The sequence below is a fragment of the Hippopotamus amphibius genome, chromosome 14 (genome assembly GCF_030028045.1).
Source record: "Hippopotamus amphibius kiboko isolate mHipAmp2 chromosome 14, mHipAmp2.hap2, whole genome shotgun sequence".
Taxonomy (NCBI): domain Eukaryota; kingdom Metazoa; phylum Chordata; class Mammalia; order Artiodactyla; family Hippopotamidae; genus Hippopotamus; species Hippopotamus amphibius.
In genome coordinates this window covers 66635917-66655715 of record NC_080199.1, presented here as the reverse complement: position 1 = coordinate 66655715, position 19799 = coordinate 66635917, and the positions used below count along the sequence as shown (strand labels likewise).

At 38.6% G+C, this 19799-nt stretch overlaps 1 protein-coding gene across 1 annotated transcript in view; it reads left to right on the top strand.

Moving 5' to 3' along the window:
• The window catches only part of FREM2 (FRAS1 related extracellular matrix 2), a 147334-nt gene that overhangs the window by 52458 nt on the left and 75077 nt on the right, over positions 1-19799 (top strand). The window contains exon 3 of the mRNA XM_057707553.1: positions 14014-14160. Coding sequence (XP_057563536.1) covers positions 14014-14160 — 147 coding nt within the window. The remainder of the gene's footprint in view (positions 1-14013; positions 14161-19799) is intronic.

The window sequence follows — 19799 nt, the reverse complement described above, 5'->3', positions numbered from 1 at the left end:
TTGGCCAGTATTGTCGTTCTTTGTAAAAGTAGAAGAAAGGGGGTATGTGTGTGAGCACGTGTACATGCCAGTACACATGTGGTAGTGGAATAGGTAGTATTTGAATAGGTAGTATTTCCACTTTCAACTACAAAAACACGTGGAAAGCTGAATGACCTGTGCCCAGATTTGTCCTTCTAAAATGACCGTAAGAACCCCTCTACTTCATACTCTCAACTCTCAGGTGTTCTGGTGAAGCCTAATCTACTGAAGAGCTCTAGAAGGGGAATCACTGCCCACATATTTGATTTCATACTAAAATCCGAGTCATGCCTACACTGTCACTTTCACACGGTCCGTACATTTCTCAAGATCCTCACTCCTAACTTCCCTGAGAATTAGCCATAAATTTTGACTGAGTAGGAAAATTACTGGCTCAGCTACTTCCTGCAACAAGAGAATAAACCCTTTGTACTGGAAACTTTCCACGTCAATGACGATTTTGAAATTTTCTGCATTTTTATGTAAAAAGAGAAGGCAGGTTTATCGTTTGGCCACGTGTTATCAATTGATAAGAAACATGGAATTTACAGAGAACAGGTAGATAATATATGTTTATGTTGATGTGTCAGAATATAGTAAGTTTTAGATGATTGATATTTGGGGTCAGATAATTTTAATTTTTATACACAGTCTAATTCTGACTGTCCTGTGCATTGTAGGGTTCCTAGCCTCCCTGGCCACTACCCACTAGACACCAGCAACATCCTCGCTCTCTCCCCGATTGTGACAACCAAAAATGTCTGCCAGCATTGACAAATGTCTCCACGAGGGCAAAATCATTAACCCTCTGTCCCGCCACTGAGAACTACCGATTTCGACTAGGTTATGAGTTGCAAAGTCAATGTATTGGCTTTCAAAGTATGCCACTAAAGAGTTTTCTGCAACTCATGAATTCTTTGCAGTAATCATTGTCTGAAATCTTTAGAATATTCAAATTACGCCACCAGCATTGCATATTCACCAAGGGAAGAACATGTGGTTTATCTTCGCCTGAAAGAGAATTTTGTCATACTGATTCACGTTTCATTTTCAGCTGAGAGAGAGAGGAGTCAGCTTTTCCCCGTGGCAGTTTGGCAAAAGTTTGTGTTCAGTCTACCAGCTCAAGTACTCACGGTATTGCCTGCTTATGGTAGGCATTTTGGTTAGCTGTTTTACTTATTCCTGGGTAAATTCTAATATCCTAAGGATTCCTATTTTATTGTGAACAAAACTTTTATTTTTCTTTTAGCAATATTCATACACTCATTTGTATCCTATCTTTCACTGGCAAAAACCTAACTTGGAGAATTCCCTTGTAATCCAGGGGTCAGGACTCCGAGGTCTCATTGCAGGGCCTGGGTTCCATCCCTGGTCAGAGAACTAAGATCCCACAAGCCTGAGGTGGCCAAAAATAAATAAATAAATAAATAAATAAATATCATTAATTAAAAAAAATAATTTGGGGAACCTGTGAAAGATACCTTCGATTCCTGATCTATCTTTTTTTAAAAAAAAAATGTGTGTGTTTTCCTGACCAGGGATAGAACCAGGGCCTCCTACAATGGGAACGTGGAGTCTTATCCACGGCACCACCAGGGAAGTCTCCCTAATCCATCTTTATTCTCACAAGTCCTTAAATAATTCTCCCAGGCTAATATTTCTTAAAGTAGAATTCAGATTCTGTCTTTCTCTACCCCAAATTTCCTTCATCCACCCCCTCACTCCCCATCTCCTCCTTCTCTGCTGTGCTTCTACAAACCCTACAAAGCTGGACTATTTCATTGATGTGCACACCACCCTCTTCTCCTCCTGCACCTGTTTTCCTGTGATTTCTTCTCCTTGGAGTGGTACCATCCTGAGGCCCTTCCACAGTGCCTCTTGTGCCAAGACTTCTGTGGTCCTAATTGAATGTCCTCCTGTCCCTCCTCTGAGCTCCAGGTACTATATGTTCACCGTTTCACCTTACATTTTGCATTATAATTTATGTATGGGTTTTGGTTTACCCTCCTTACTAGAGTCTATACATGAACCATCATTTTACTTCATAACGCATGTGTTTGCATAGAGCGCTCTTTAAACAAACACTTTGCTGTATGTAGTCTAAATTATTTCCCTAAAGGTCTGGTTCTCTAATACCATACCAACTTGTCATTATACTTATTGTCTTTCTTTTTCTTTTGGCAGCTATATATGACAGTAAAATCACCAAGGGCGGCTGTAATTGCAGCTCTGGCATAATTTTAAGGGGATCAGAGCAGTCACTAAAGAGTCTGACTAATTAAATAATGCACAAGTCGAGCACAAAAGGTAGCTTTGGAAAACTAATCTGAAATAAATGAAAAGAAAATGTGAAAACAAACATACGACATTGATGGTATTCTACTCCATTCTCTTTCTCTGTCCCCCTCTTCCCCTCCCTCCCCCCCCCCTTCCTTTCTTCCCTCTCTCCTTCTTCCTTGACAGACATCAACAATAAGGCTGTTTTAGTTTGTCACAGGAGCAATAGCCACGTAACCAGACGTGATATGAGTCCATATAGTTCTTTTTAATTTTAAATCTAGAAATCTGAAATTTCCAAATCTCGATTTTACTGCTGAGAACAAATATACGTAAGAACACGTTGCTGACTCAGATTTAAAAACAACAATGACAACAGATTCACATAAAACTTGAATTTTCAGGGAGTTCTCAAATAGCACTAACATCCTGGGACCCTAAGTTAAAATTCCCTCACAATGTTTTAATTATAGAATGCCTTTTGTGCTGCAGAACCACGCTAATCTCTCCATCCTAGCCCTCAAATTTATGTTGTGGTAAAAATATAAACAAGTTAGGTTAAACAAGGTTTCTTTTTTTAATAGCCAGATTAAGACACTTCTGGGTGGTTTTTTTTTTCTCCCCTCTGTTATAGTTTTGTCTCAAGGTGAATATAACACATTTTCAAAAGGTAACCCAAAATAGAGCTCAAACTATAATCCTTGTTAATTGTAATGGCTGTGTTTTATAGTCATGTGCGTGGTGCCCTTATACAAATAGGAAGCCACCTCACTTCACAGGGAATTAACTAAATGGTGCTAAACCGGTTACTCGGAGGTACAGGAGAAAGAACCATTGCTTTCGTTTCCCTGCAGAGTCTCCTTGGGGTGGAGGGGAGATGTCTGGCGCCACAAAAGGAATTAGGCTCTGGTCTGAACAGAAACCTGAAGGCTATTAAGTTTATTTTAAGAATGTGTTGCCAGGGATCTAACAAATGTGTATGTTCCCCCAGGCAGTGCATGCATGAAATCTTGCTGCACCAGGTGTGTTGTTTTGTATTTTTTTCCTTTCCCCAGAGGCAGGAGAGGGTGTGGATCTTCTTGACAGTCTTAACTCACTTTTGATAAAGTAGTTATTGTTTCTATGAATGTATGGCGGTTTCTAAATTTTACTCCTATTTGTAAATGGGGGGAAATGATAGAAAATTATTTCTGGGCTGCTTTACAAAGAAATGAGTAAGTCCTCCCATATATATATATATATACACACACATAGTAATTTTGTATCATTTTAAACACAATTTTTATGATCTTATGCTTAAGCACGGTGTTTGAGATCGCAGTCTGTTAAATGGAAAGACCAGGAGACTAGGAGTGAAAACCCTTGGGGATTTATTCCTCTTCTGCAAATAGCTGCTATGTAATCTCATTCAAATCACAGCCTTTATGGATCTTGGGGAAAATGGGGCAGTGAGAAAAGATGCAATCTAGAGTTCATTCTTGCTCTAAAATGCTTGGAGTTTATACTTGTCTTGTTCAACAACATAATTTTTTCTTGAATTAGCTGGTGTTCTTGTTGAGAATACAGAATGCCACTTTCATTTTCAGAAAATAGTTTCCTTAGTTACTCATATTACTGCATTAAAATGACTGTGCTAGCTTTCCATTTAGACTGCACGTGATCATCTGGGAACACGCACGTCGTAAATGAGAGCGCACCTTCAAATTATATGTTTGCTTTGTCCTTTGTCCTCTGTAGAGGTACGTCTGGATTCCTCATCCTAGGCATGCACACCAACAGTGAAGACATTCATTCCACTGGGTTTAAACTCCTAATTAAGAAAGCAAAGTATTGCACAATTAAATCAGGTTTGATTAAAGGAATATTTTTAAGCCCTAGGTTAGAAGATATAAACTCACAGTCGTCCCCTTACTTTTTTCATTTTATTACAGGGGCTGCAAATAAGCACATTCCTTTTTGCTTTAGGGAAGGTGTTGGGGGCAGGGGCCATGCTTAGAGAGCTGTGGAGGCTCCCTGCAGGCTGGGGCTTGCCCACTCTGACCCAGCCGTGGCCCTGATGGAGCACATCATTCAGTCTGGAAGAAGCGTTTTCCTCCCAGCACCCCTTGCATTTGGCTATGCCCCCAAATTCATTCATAAAATGAGAGGGTCATTACCCTTAACTTGGATTAATTTTCCTATGATTCAGTCTCAACTATTTCAAAACTGGCCTTCATATCCATTTTTTCCCACTTAATTCTTACCACTTGTCAGTCTCACTATGAATGAACACAAGAGGGCTTGCTGGTGGCAGAGAGAAACCCCCTCAGATCATCAGTTTGGCTTCTATTCAGCGGCACTCATTTAGAAAGTAAGTTAAAGCAAATTAAAATTAAGCTAGCATTGCCTGTAAGTAGAATATTGACCCAAAGGAAGTAATCTAATTACTCAGAAGAAGTGTAAAAACAGTATTAGCAGGCTGGTTTTGAATCCTAGGTCTATTATATATTATAGGAATTTAAAGTAATTTAACCTGACACTTATTTACATCATCCGTAGAATGTGGAGAGGTATTGAGAAAATGTACAAAACATCAAAATCACCCTGACCACAACCCCGACTCTGCCCAGTCCTCCTCTCCAAGCATCTTCAGGGTTTCCAAGGCTGAGCTGACATTCAGCCAGTTTACACCTGCACTCAAGTGAGTTTTAGCTGATTTGAGCCAATGTCTTTTATGATTCGTTGGTGCCTGTCTTGTGCCAATTCTTGTTGGTCAAAGCCCACGCTTCTGCCCAAGGCTAGGTGTAAGCCCAGTCCCACCATTACCCTTGCAGGAATACCAGTTGCATGTCCAGCTCCCCAATAGCAGGGAGCTGCCTAAGGCCCCAAGACCTCCAAAGAGTGGGGACCCAAGCTGCAGAGTGATCTTTTCTGTTCTTCTGTACGAAAAGAAAAGAGTGTTTGAAAGAGTGCTTCTTGGAACCTGGTATGAAAAATAGGTGAATTAAGCATCTCTTTAAATTTCCTTATGAACTTATGGTTCTCGTTTCTGGAACCCAAACATTCATCCAGGAGCCTGGGCTCTAGTTAGAGATGAGTTAATACTCTCACACTGCACTCTGCATCCCTACTTTGCACTGATGTTTAAGACTTTGTACAGAGGCTACAATATTGTGCCTGACACACCCATTTTTATTACCATGAGTTCTCCATTTAGAAGCTCCTTATAGTCCAGAAAATCAGCTTTCATGGGGGTCTGTTACTCCAGTTCTCCAAACAAGCATAAAAAGGTGTGAATCCACAATCTTAGCTTAAATTGAGATTCTAGAACAGATTATCCTAAGATTCTCTAGGATTAGGAGTTATTCTGCATCAGAATTCATTCCATGGATATTATTTTCCAAGAGGTTAAAGATAACCCTATAAGTTATCTCAGTTCTCATAATATTTCCAAATTATAACAGGTAGGGGAACCAGACCGTCCTTTACCCATGAGCCACAGCTGTGTCTGTAGCCTAGTGCTGTTCTGACCAGGGACAGGTCCTGAAGGGAGGCCAGGGTTGCCCATCTGAGAATGCCGTGGGGGGTTCATTTTAGTTCAGACTCCTGGGCATATGCCAGGGGAAGGACTGAGTAAAGGGAGGTCAAATGGGTGTGGGGACAGAAGACTTCCACTCCCTGTGCCCCATCGTATCCTGCCCCAGAAGACGAACTTCTTGTGATTTGTATTGAGTAAACACAATTGATTCTTGTTACTCACAGTAATGTTCTATAAAATTACTGTGATACTAAATGATAGCTCCCAGGGGAAATACAGAGTTAGGTTCCCTGCAAGCCTCTGGTCACAATATTTCATCGACCGATCAACACATACCCTTGTTTCACGTGTTTGTTTGAAGACACCTTATTTGATATGTAGGTCGTCGATTCATTAACATTGAACTTGTGGTCATCAGACCGTAACTCACGCCTGAATGAAGCTTGTGAAACGTGTATTTTCTCCATAAGGCCCATCATAGCTTTCTTGTACTCAGGAACACTGGATTGCTTGCAGGCTTTAAATAGTGAAATCACCAACAAAAAAGCACAAGAATGTGGAAAATGTGGCACTAAATCGACAGTGGAAAGGACACTTGTTCACAGTACACAAAAGCTGAAACAAGAATGCCGAGTCAGATGACGCACATTTTTCAAAGCTGTTCTGCAGGTGTCCAACAAGACCCCAAAATAAATGTTATCGAGTGGATGAATTCTCAAATACAGAATCCCGGAATAATTAGAATCGTCTGTGTGTTAACCTCTTGTAGAGTAGAGGAATAGGAATTCAAGGCTTTGGAACCTCATGTATTGAAAACCCATTATTTACACATGATGGGTATATGTGTGATATACCCTAAGGAATAAAACTACCCATGTTAAAGTAGATTATGACAATTGTGCTACTAGGTGAACATGGCTGTGTTTGTCAGACCCATCCTCACCTCCACATCACTTGGTAGCATCTTATCCTTAGAGGCTTCCGAAGAATAGAAGGTTGAGTGTGAACTAAGCCATGCTGGAGCTCAGTTCCATGTAGCTGTGTGACAGTGACCAAGATATCACAGTTCCGTGTATGCCTTTTTCTCAGGAAGGGTGTGCTTATAAGTGCCTTTCCTGAGAATAGCCTAAAAGGCCACTGCAGGAGGGTGTATAACCACAGAGGTCAACATGTACTGTGCTTGTTTCTCTCCACCTCTGGGTCTTTGTCATGCTACTTTGCTTTCTATACATTACTATGTATATTCTTTATGTGTCTTTGTGGATCTGACCTTTGTGTGGCGCTGCCTCTTTTTCAGAATGTGTATGTAGTGGAAATGGTGGGGGTGGGGGTGTACAGAATGGAGGAAGAAAATAATACACCAAGTTATCAAAAGCTGCATTGCAGCAATTTTGGAAAAGTTTATTGGACTAAATGCTTGGAGTTTTAAATAATCTGCAAAATTAGAAAAGCCGTTGACAATTTTTCTGGGTCTGTCTCCCAGTTCTTCTGGAGCTCCCTGGGTCATACTAAGGTACAGCTGCCCCCGGGTCAAGGTCATTCATCTCTGGGGGTCTGGGCCACGCCCCCTCCCAGGGCAGATTTTGAATGCATCTTGACCATTCCCTCTGTGTCTTTAACATCTGATTCCTTAAATAGGAAAAGGAAATAAACATTGAGTAAATGTCCTGAGCTCCTATCAAATTCTTTGAAGTTCCCTTTTGACTGGATTTCTTATCTCTGTTCTTATGCTTAATCTTACAGGAACACTTTCCCCCCACCTGCATCTCTCTGAGTGTCCAAATACCTGTGCTTAAGACTCCATTTAAACACTATCTCCTCCATGAATCTGTCTTTGATCCCCTCAGGTTAGAGTAATCCCTCTCTCTCGTGAACTCCCCCAGCTGGTATCAGTGTCTCTCCCCTAGCACTTGTCAACCTCCAGCTTACACACTTGTGTACTTGTGCCATCTCCCATAGTTGAATGTCAGCTCCTGGGGGCAGGGGGTGGGGGTGCGGTATTAAGAGCCAGTTGGCTTCAGCTTTGCACCTGGTAGTTTTTGGTAAACAGTAAAATCCACCTGACTTTAAGGGCCAGAAGATAGAATTCCAGGAGCTCTCAGCGATTCTCTCATGGAAGATGCTAAAGCTAAGCAAAGGTTTTTGGTGTTTTTTTGTGGGATTTTTTTTTTTTAATGTTTAAGTACTTTTTTTATTGGAGTGTAGTTGATTTACAATGTTGTGTTCATTTCAGGTGTACAGCAAAGTGAGTCAGTTATACATATACATATATCCACTCTTTTTTTAGATTCTTTTCCCATATAGGTCATTATGGAGTATTGAATAGAGTTCCTTGTTCTACACAGTAGGTCCTTATTAGTTATCTATTTTATAAATAGTAGTGTGTATGTGTCAATTTATCCCAATTTATCCTTCTCCCCCCTTTCTCCCTTGGTAACCATGAGTTTGTTTTCTACATCTGTGACTCAATTTCAATTTTGTAAATAGGTTCATTTCTACCATTTTTTTAGGTTCCACATATAAGCAATATCATACGATATTTGTCTTTGTCTGACTTACTTCACTCAGTATGACCATCTCAAGTATAGTTTAAAAAATCATCCTGGGACAGAAAGGGCAATGAAACAAATACCTTACTTTAATTTTTGATTGTCACAATAATTAATAACATTGATGCTGATTGATGGTAGTTGCATGGCTACTAATCTCTGTCCTTACCTTCTAAGAGAACAAAACTGCTTAAGAATCAAATTATCAAATTTTCCCAATAAATTAGGTAATATCATTATCTTAATCTTTTCTAATATAAATACTTGTCTCTACTGCTGATTTAAAGGTTGATATCTGGCTTTTAAAAATAGCCGTATATTTGATTTCCAGTTCAGCTCACAGGCTGAACTTTATTCTTGGGAAATAGAATTGTAGCAAGCTAGAAAATCTTAGCAGGCTGTAAAATATTACTAATGCAATTATGTTTTATCGGGAGCTAACTTTTTTTCAAGAAAAAAATATTGTCAAAGCTAAACAGACACCCAGAAATAACCCTTTATTTAAGCACAAGTTGAAGTCCTGACATTAGTTTCCTATTGAAAAAAGTATGCTTTGTCTTTACAGGCAGCCTGGGTTCCTAGGGAGGGCTAATTGAAGCTTGTGACTCTTTGTTATTCTAAAAAAACTGTTGTGTTCCCATTGAAAAAGAAGTGAAGATGCCTAAAGACCAGCTGGAAAAGTTCAAAAGAGGTCTTTTCATCAAAACCTTAATGGCTGTAGTGTCAGGGTTTGGGGACAAAGCATTTGGGAGTGGTAGTTATCAGCTGTCAGGCACCTGTTGTATGGATTTACGACACAAGTTACAGACTTTAATTTGTTTCCAATGAGACGTTGAAACTAGGTCCTTGAGCATCATAGATGACAGGATCTACTTCAGAAAAGCAAAGAATCACATTGATGTGAAACTTTGTTGGTTCTTTAAGTTGTTTAACTTCATCCGAAATTTCACATTCAGTAAGCTGTGGCTATTGTTATTAAAAGGGTCAAGAGTGATTGAAGTTTTAGAGGAATTTACATGGTAGATAATAAATGAATAAATGACACGTCTTTCCATGCTTTAAAGTACAGAGTTCCATTGTGCAAAGCTGGTTTTAATAACGAGAGTTACAATAAACTTCAGCTTAGCTCCTCAAATCTTTATATCACTCCTGCATAATCAGTAATGCCTAAGATTTTACAAATTCTGAAATGTAACATGATTCGTGTAGGTAGAAATCAGAAGTTATGTAGTTTTTAATTCTATTCAAAGTTAAGTTTTATACACTTAACTTTATAGTCCTTAGCAAAATATCTACTTAAAAATCCCCGATGTAGAGTGATTGCTAAACGTTTCAAACAATTGCCTGAAGCACATCACTGTTTTGTGAAGCAAAGTTTCTCAGTATTGTTTTGAATTTTATTTCAAATAAAATCTGAAAGTGGTGGACCTATAAAATCCTTGGCAAACTTGTTCAGCTGTGTGTCACTTGAAACCCCTGATTAACCAGAAACCTGGCACCCCCATCCTTCCAGAACATAAACACCAACCAGAAAATAACTTTTGTAAATCTGTAGGTAGAGATGAAATTAGCTATCCCTAAGCCCACCCATGCTACTTCATAATGGAACGAAAGGGTTAAATAGGGCTTTTGCCATCAATAACCCCCAGAGGTCTGATCTAAACAAACACAAATTCCAATAATTCACTTTCATAGGTAATCATTTAAAATCTTTACATGGTGTTCATAGAAGTATGTAAGACATTTTAGAAACAGTGTCATTAAAAATAAATTTATTTAGGGAATTCCCTGGAGGTCCAGTAGTTATGACTCAGCTCTCTCACTGCCAGGGCCCCAGGTTCAATCCCTGGTCCGGGAACTAAGATCCTGCAGGTGTGCGGCGCAGCCAAAATTTGTTTTTTAATTTACAAATTTAAAAATAAGTTAAAAAATTTTTAAATGAAAAATAATTTTATTAAAAAAAAAGACTCAGTGCTAAAAGGGGTATGTTACATTTATATAGGATATTTATATTGCCCGATAAATAAAGCACTACTGAACTCCTTTCAACCAAGGCATTAGTGTCTAATGAAATTGTCATTTTGCTAACAGTAAGCAAAATTAACTCCCTGCCCTCCTGAATCATGGGTTACAATGGGAGGAGACAGAGTGAACAAACAAAAACGAAAGTGTAAATGGGATATGAGGTTATGGAAAGCACTGGAGGGAAAAATTACCCAGAATAAAGGAGCTAGAGAATTCTGGGGTTTCCATTGGTGTTTGATTTCATACTAAGTGTCAAGGAGAGGCCTTGCTGACTCAAGATTCTTAACACATGCAATATTTAGAAAAAGAGTAATATCAAATCTCAAAAGTAGCTAAAAAGTGTTAACAAAATAGAGAAATGGTAGGCTTAGTGATCTCATTCTTAGATATAGGGGAAAGAAATAGGAAGAAAGTATATACAATTATAATAAAATTCATTTGTTAAACACAAGAGTTACTAAACAGGTCAGAGGTTATTAATCACAAATCAAGTAAAACTGTACTATGTGCTTTGTTTTTGTAAGCTGAGAACTGTTATGAAATAAGGAATAAAACAGGAGTCACAAAGTAGCCACTCTATTACTAAAAACTGTAATTATTCCATAGGCTCTTTAGTCTAGGAAGAAGTCTTTAGACCTCACTGTGTTCCAGGCACTACTTTGGATTCGGACACTAGAAGGATGAATTTGACCAGTGCCTGTCCTGGGGGGCTCAGACAGTTAGTGGCAGAATACACACAAAGATAAAGAATTATAATTACTCTGATTGGAGATACAGAAGAAGTATACACAGCATGCTAAGCTAGGCTTCCTGAGCTTTAGGTGAGTTGGATCTAAACAAATTGCAAAGAGGAGTAGGAAGCAAAAGATATTCCGGGCAGAAGAAAGCAGTGAGAAGTTAAATATGACCAGTTGTTTCTCTCCGCAGAGAAGTGATGGGATGTGAAGTGGTAAGTATTCGGATGAACAGGAGTGGCATGGTCTAGCATGACAAGAAGTCTGGAATAAATTTAGGACTTGATGCATCTACGATCTAAATGAGAGAGAATTGCGACATAAAGTTGTTTTCAAGTAATAATTAGTTGAGAAATCAGAAAGGTTTTATGTATTAACTTAATTGGTTAAATGTTATTCTAGTCTTGTTGTTTATCTATGACTTTCTAGAGGAAATGTTCCCAGAATAGAACATAAACACAATAATGTAAAAAAGTATTTCTAAAGACAGTGAGACCAAGCAATGGCAGTGGTAAAAGAACGAGTGGCCTCTCTCAATCTCTGACAAAAATGAGTACCATTAGTAAATGTGTACAATCAAACATTATGGGAGGATATCTGCTAAAGTGCAAAACTATACAAAATAATCAGTAGGTGAACAGCTGCAGAATCGCAGAGATGAGAGGGCTGGAGTCACTGCAGGAGGCTTCGTGAAGAAGATGGTAAAGAGACCCCTTGAGGAGTAGAAAGTTCGAGCAGAAGAATGATGGGAGTCATCATTTTAGGCAGGAGGACAGAGGTAACTGAAAGAGCAGGGGTGGCAGATCCATGGAGCCGCACGCCCCTTGACTGGACCTCCGAGTGAGCAGATTGGAGGCAATGGGAATAAGATAGAGCAGGGCAGGTAAAACTGGAAATCCGTGAAGATGGCCTGCTGGCCTGATGTGCGCAGCAGCTATAGGGAGATGGGGCGAAGGAGGACTGCGTGCAGATGCTTAATAGTCTGGCAGTGGGTGGAAGGGTGGACTTCAGTGTGCGTGGTGTGGCTGGGAGAGGGAGCTAACTTTTGTCGAAGGATGCCACGTGTGTAGCGCACTGTACTGCATGGGTACGTGAGTTATCTCATTTGATCCAGGCGTTAATTAATATGACCCTCATTTGACTCTCCAGATGAGGAAACACAAGTCTAGAGAAGAAATCTGGTCAAATTCAGACAGCAGATAAGAAGTGAAGTGAGCTGTGGACTCCAGGTCTGGGGAGCTCCCAGCCGGCTGCCCCTCCTCTCCAGAACAGTACTCAGTGTCTAGGACGTGGCAGGCACAATAAATTCTTAAGGACAAGATATGGAATGAACTTCCCCTTCTCCAATCTATTTATATCTTGTACTTTAAAAATTAAGGGAAAGTTGAAAGGTCCATAATCCATCAGTTTAAAACATCAGGCAGTTCCATATTTGTAATATCTCATGTTTTATCACTACACAGCATCAATATCATTCACTTCTGTATTTTAACTATTTTAAGTGTCTCAACAAAAGTTTCTTTTTTCTTTAATAACTGAATTGTATTTCATTGATTTGATGTACCATAAATATAGTAAATTCTAAGATTTCCTGTTTGAGAGCTATTATAGAAAATATTGCAATGAATACTCTCTTACAAATAGATTTTTGCTGTTCCCACAGAAGGACTTACAAGGTCAAGTGGTATGAACATCTCTTTGTCTTTTGCACACATTACCAGGGCTAAATGGCTTATGCTAATTTACAATTTAAACAGCAATAAACAAGAAAACCAATTTCCTTACATACTCTCGGCTCTACTGGTATTCTTTTTCATCTTCAGTATATGTCCGTTCATAACTCAAAGACACTGCAATTTTTAAAAAATTTCTAGCAGAGATGAACAGTGTTTCACTTGTTTGTTCACTCGCCGTGTTTTCCAATGTGCAGATATCTTCCCCTCGGTCTACTAAAGCCTTGATGTTTTCCTGTCGCATTTCTTTTTCTCTAGTGTAGCCCTGTGTGAACTCAGAAGAGAAGAAACTGGAATTAAAACTGTGCCTCTGGCCGCGTTTATTACTGGGGCTCTTTTCCACCCTTTTACAGAAAGACTTAAAAGAAATTATTGATGCTTTTGTTTAGGACCCTCACCTTACCCTGGAATAATTGGTGTAGATCAAAGGAGGTAGAGGGATACATGCATCTTGATTGCTGATAAATATTCCTCTTTCCTTTTCCGTGGCAGAGCAGCTTTCACATTAGAGAGATCACACACACGGTTTCTTTTCCCCTGATTGGCAGCCGGCTCCATTTTGGTGGGAAGGTGGGAGGAGAAAGCCTTATCTTCAGAGTAGAATGGAATCAATGAGAAGAGCTGTCTGTCTGCTCTAAGGAATGGAGTGGAATCTAGTGGAGAAGGGAGGCAGAGAAGGGATATTTGTTTTTCCTTAAGTGGTTATAATTAAAGCCTTCCACCCAATTGCTCAGTGAACCAGAAAAAGGTATTTGGGAAGTTGTGTGTGTGTGTGTGTAACATCACAAAAGAGCCTTGCAGCTTTCATTGCAGAAAAACTTGCTCTCTAGTGGCACCTTGTGGGGAAAGAGTCATCCTGCAACTGGGATACTTGTGATGAAGCAAAATTGCTTCTGGTAGTTCTGTGCTCCCTCCTGCTGACCCACTTCCCCTGCTAGAGATCAAGGGATTTGGGGAAGAATTATGTCAGCTGTTGTGTTTCTGCATAGCAGACAGTGGACAATAAGCTCTGTCTCCGTGTATGTATTCTAGATTGGGAATCAAACCAAGTAGCAATAGTTGTGAATAACGTTGCGTCATTAAAGTTGTCTTTGGAATGTCTAAGGTCAGTCATTCAAGAAACCACTAATTTGGGGCTTTAAATTTTTGTTTTCCAGGGGGAAACAAGTTAACCAAGCAGCATTTTCGTCTGAACTGGGCATGGATCTCCTTTGAAAAGGAATATTACTTGATCAATGAGGACTCCAAATTTCTAGATGTTGTGCTAAAACGCAGAGGTTATTTGGGAGAGACTTCCTTTATCAGTAAGTTTAATTTGCACTTCTATCTCCAAATCCCATTTTTCTAGCAAAAGTTCATAATTTTACAGTGATTAAATATGTTTAGTTTTCTGCTCTGGTTTTAAAGCTTAGGGAGATATTGACAGTGAAAGGTTCTTTAACTGCTAAAGAAACATGCCAAGAGTTTTGTGTTGAGACCAAATCAAAGAGACAAAAGACTGCAAAAATAAGAAATATGTAATCAAAATATATATCTCTTCAAACCTTCTACCTACATTTCTCTGATATAAAATAACTTTACAAAATGGCAGTAATCGCTCATAAGTTAAAATAAATGTCACTAGATGTTAGAATAGGATTAGGCAAATCTGTAGTTTGTAAGATAAATATAATACCTGCTGAAATGTCAGTTTATAAAGGCTACTTTAATAGCAAGTAAACAAAAAACTGTTCAGTGACCTATTAGGCATTGAAGTGTAATTTACTATCTGTTTGTTGTATTTGAATGTTCTGGTAGTTCATGGAAAGTTTCAAAAACCCTAACACCACATCAAAGCGCTGCATAAAAGATACATGTTGTGACTTTTCTTCAGAACCAACAATAAGGTGTTAAATACTAATCATCTTCTGCTGCCTTATACTTTTAAATAAAACTGAGAGTGAAAAGCAAATGTGTAAAACCTTTTTTTCAACTCCAAGCTCATATTCAATTTCATGTAAGCATAAAATAGAGAAATGTAGGTATATCAGTACTTTTAAGTAGTAATATAATCAGCACAAAATATTTGGCATGTTGATGAAAAATGACAGCACCTCAGGCAATTATATTCTTTTTGGTACTATGTGTTGTATAGACATCTAGGCTGACAGAATTTTCATGGGGTGAAAGAGCTTTCATTGTATCAACTAAGGTAGGAATCTAGGAAAATGTTGACAAAATAAAAAGTTGCTAACATTGTGTTTGTTTCCAAAATGATTATTTGAAATTTTACGGGTCCATGAAATTCAAAAACCTTAAACAGTAAATCCCTGACAACACACGCACATACACACACACACACACACACACACACATTCCACACACCACACTTTTGCCATGACATTGTCCCCACCCACCCGCCCTGATTTCCCCTGAGGCTTGGATGCTGAATATTAATTATCCCTTATTTCAAAAATGCTTTTTTGTTTTTTAACTTTCGAGGAGGGTTTTCCACACTATGCTTTGCTAATCTTTTAAGGTTATTTTGGCTTCAGGAATGCTGGTCCATCTGCAGACCCACCCTGCAAGCTCTGCTTTTATCATCTTTATGTGCGTGTCCTACTTGTAGGCAGTCATTTACAGTCTGTGTTTAACCTTCTAGAGCACAGTGAATGCTCTTACTGCCCTCGAAGAGGCATGTTCTTTCTACGCACACACATGCCCTTCAGATCAGGAATCTGATCCTGTCTCACATCTTGTCGGTGAGAGATACGCTTTGACTGTGATTTGTGCTTCAAAATACAGCAGATAAGTCATGGGGAAAATAATAACTAAGAAACAGAGCACCTTAGCAATTCTTAAGGATGCCTTCATCTACTTGTGTTTTGCCTAAATTCCCACTCCTAGTGAGTATATTCAGTTATTCACTCACATACCGCCCCTTGATAGCAATGGGAAAGTTAGTCGTTGAAAAATATTTTTAAAACTATTTTTCTCTCTGTTGCCTTTTTTAAGCTGAATGCTAACATGTTGAACAAGGGCTCCTTTCTTCTCCTGGAGTTATTTTTCAATGAATTAGTATTTCCTCCAAGTGTGGAGATCACTTGCAATTCTATAAAGACTCTATAGCTCTACTTGGTTAATTTCACAAGGTTACTTAGTAACCCGGGGTCACAGAAAATTGGAAAGGCTTCTGTGTGTAGTGCACACCCATCAATCATTGAAGGTGGTAATAGAATTCCTGCTGGGACTGGGAATGGAAACGTCAGGTTAAAGCGAAGGGTAGCCCTGTAGAAGTTCTGCAATGGTTATGTTTCTCTACAACCTCCAATCTCACGTACGGATGGTTAGAATTATATAGTTTGTATTACAGCTAAAGACAGAATATCATTTACCTTCAGATGCGCAATGAATAAATCATGAATTTTGTATATGTATTTTCTCAGAGATAATTGTTCATTTTATAATCATTATAACCCATTAGTAAGTTAAATATGTATTTGCGTTTCACAAAAGAATTTCGATTTCAAAGACCTTATTTCTCCCAGTTACTGAACATTTATTAAATGCAAGATATTCCGCTAAGCGCAGTAAGTACTTTCCCATCTCTTTTACTCTTTACAATCCTTTTTTTTTTAAGCTCTTTATTGAAATATAATTGCTTTACACTGTTGTGCCAGTTTTTGCTGTGCAACAAAGTGAATCAGCTGTATTTATACATACATCCCCATAGTCCCTCCCTCCGGCGACTTCCTCCCACCCTCCCTGTCCCAGCCCTCCAAGTCATCACCCATCATTGAGTTGATCTCCCTGTGTTATGCAGCAGCTTCCCAGTGGCTATCTATTTTACATTTGGTAGTGTATATCTGTCAATGCTACTCTCTCACTTCATCCCAGCTTCCCCTTCACCCGCCACCCCATGTCCTCAATACAACCCTTTATTCACCAACTCCACTCGTATTTTCTTGAGTGCTTGTTAAGTGCCAGACCCTGTGTTAGGTAATGGACTATGAGGTGATAATTTTGATAGCTAACATTTATTATCATGCACCAGGCCTGGTTCTCAATACCTTACATAGTCAACCCCACGAGAAGAGGGTCGTTAAAGCGCCTGTAATACAAGTAAGGAAACAGGTTGTCATATCCCCAAAGTTACACAGCTACTAAGGCCAGAAGTGAGATTTGGCTCCAGGGCTGACTGTCTTATCTACCACCCCATAGTGCTTCTTAAATCCTCTGCAACCGAGGAAGTTGATAACTTGCCTGTGATCCTATAGCCGCTATGTGGTGGAGGCAGGACTGAAATCTAATCTCTCATTCCAAAGTACTTTTCTTAACCTCCATGCTATTTTTCCATGCCACAGGAAAAGATGCAAGTATAGTTTAATTTAGTAAATCAAAGTAATATGTTTTGTTTAATAATTATCTTTGAAAAAAGAAGCATAAATTTAAGCCCAATTTATAAGCCTTTTAATCTCCAGAATTCTTTTTGCCCCATATTTGTGTAATATGTATGGCTTACCAGTTGAATATTTGTATCTCTAAGTAAGAGCAAAATTTTTGAACATTGAGTGTGTGACTCTTGTTTACCACATTAAAGTGTGAACTAATGTCTCCGCCACAATCTATACACCCTTTCTTCATCCTTTATTAAAATGGGGCACCTATATAGTAAAAGGGCCTTGTGGAGGCATGAAATATGTGTCTACCCACCCTCAGATCTTAATGTACATGAGACTTACATGGGGATCTTGCTAAAATGTTGGTTCTGATTCAGCAAGTCTGGGGTAAGGCTTGAAATTCTGAATTTCTAACGCGATCTGGCCCATGGACCACACTTTAAGTAACAAGGTAGACTAGCCTTGCACTTAGAGTAGGTACTATGTGTTAATTAGGAAAAGGGAATCTTTATTTTGGACCCCAAGCAAATTTAGTATCCCATCTTAGTCTTATTCTACCTTTAAAAAAAAATGACATACCTTCCTTGTTTTCTCATGTTTGAGAAATATCAAACAGTTTAAGAGAACAATCTTTTTCACAAACTAGAAGTCCATTCCTCTTCCCTTGACAAACCAAAGATATTGTCTGTTTACACTTCACATCCAATTGAGACTCTCTTACAAAATCCACCAGAAAAATTATGGATGTTTTTAGCAGTAACAGCTGAGATTTGCTTTTGCAACTTATTTTTTATTAGATTGGATGACTTGATTATCAGTTAGAAGGATGACTAGCTGAAACTAGTGGACATTCCTTGTATTATACAGAGTCCTTTTGGTTTTTCGTTGCTTTTTGAATCTCCAGGAAAATAATGCATTGTCGATGAAACAAAACAAAACAGAAAAGTGGGCAGTAACTATCGGAGACCAAATAATAGATTCTTTTGCTGGTTGTTCCCCCGGGGACCGATGGGTCAATGAGCCGCGTGTGTGCTGGAACCTCAGAGAGAATGACTCCTTTCATCATCGCCTTGGCAGTGAATTGTGATGGGCCCAAGAGGTGTTGACAGCCACTCTGTGTGTATTAGGAAGCAGAGAGCTAACAGGAAGTCTGCAGTGCTCAACAAGATGTGTGGTGCTGGAATTCCTGGTTCTGTGCCCTTTTCTCTCTTGCCATTCAATAAATTATGCTTTACCTCCCATTGAAAAAAGGCAGTATTTCTGAGATTTATAAGACAGAAATATTTTAGTGAAATGTTTATCTTCATTTTAAGATGAAAGAGTCAGTGATACATTCAGATGAAGAAATAAACATTCAAATTAATCTTGCAGGATGGATGAATTGGGAGAATGGGATTGACATCTATGCACTATTGATACTAGGTATAAAATGGATAACTAATGAGAACCTAAAAAAACAAAGCACACAAGCAAACAAGTTAATCTTGCATAAGCACCATGAGGGCAAAGTTTTAGCTGTTTTGTGGTTGAATGGATCTTACTTGGTCCAGTTTCATTTCTAGTTTGAAGAACAAGAGGACATTTTCTAAAAATAAGATAATTTTTTTCAATTAAGTGAAAAATGGTACAAAGAACTTATTTTCAGACTTTTAATACTAATAGGCACAAGATTTTTTCTCTTTTTAAATCCATCTCTCCTACCAACTTCTCTGAAAAATGCTGATGTTTAAAGAAATATATTTGAAAATTATTCCATTAACTTGGGTCATTAAGAGGTTCTGATTCAGTACTTGACGATATATTAGAACAAGTACTAATTGCAGTTTGACAATTTTTCTATGATGTTGAATTTGTTGACTCTTACTCATTGCTTTATAGATAATATATTTTATGATTTGAGTATGTGGCATAGTAATGGAAAATAAAGATCCTCTTGTAATGTACTTGGAGACTCAGAGATCCTTCAACCTTCACAGCTAACTGAAATTGACCTTGAGTGAACCAACAGAGTAAGCCAACATACTGCTGGTAATATCCATATATACTTAGCTCTCCAGTTCTGCTCATACAGCTTCATGGAATTCTAGAGTGCTGCACAGAGAAAAGCCTGGCCAAAGTCATGTTGACAAACACTAAATTAGATTTTTTAAGGGTCTTCGTTCCATTAAATATTTAAAGAATATTATAATTTTTTATTATTATGCTTGGCCATTTACAGCTTAGGTTATCACAGAATTCTTTGACTCACAGAGTATCTTGTTGGCTTATATTTTCTAGTTAGAGAATCTTAAGCTTTTAAAATATGACACATGCAGTACGACCCATGCAAAAAATTAAACATGAAGAGTTTTTCGATTGAACGAATTTGTGGGTGTGTCTATCTCAGAACGTGACCATCAATTTACTCATTCTTGTTTCACAAGCAGTTCTAACACAAACTTAGCTCAAAGAATATGTAACGGAGCCACAATGGGGCAAGAGTAGAACAGAATCATGAACTGCTTGACACCTACTGCAGAACACTTTTCTTGTAGGACCCATACCCAAGTATTCATTTCCTGGAA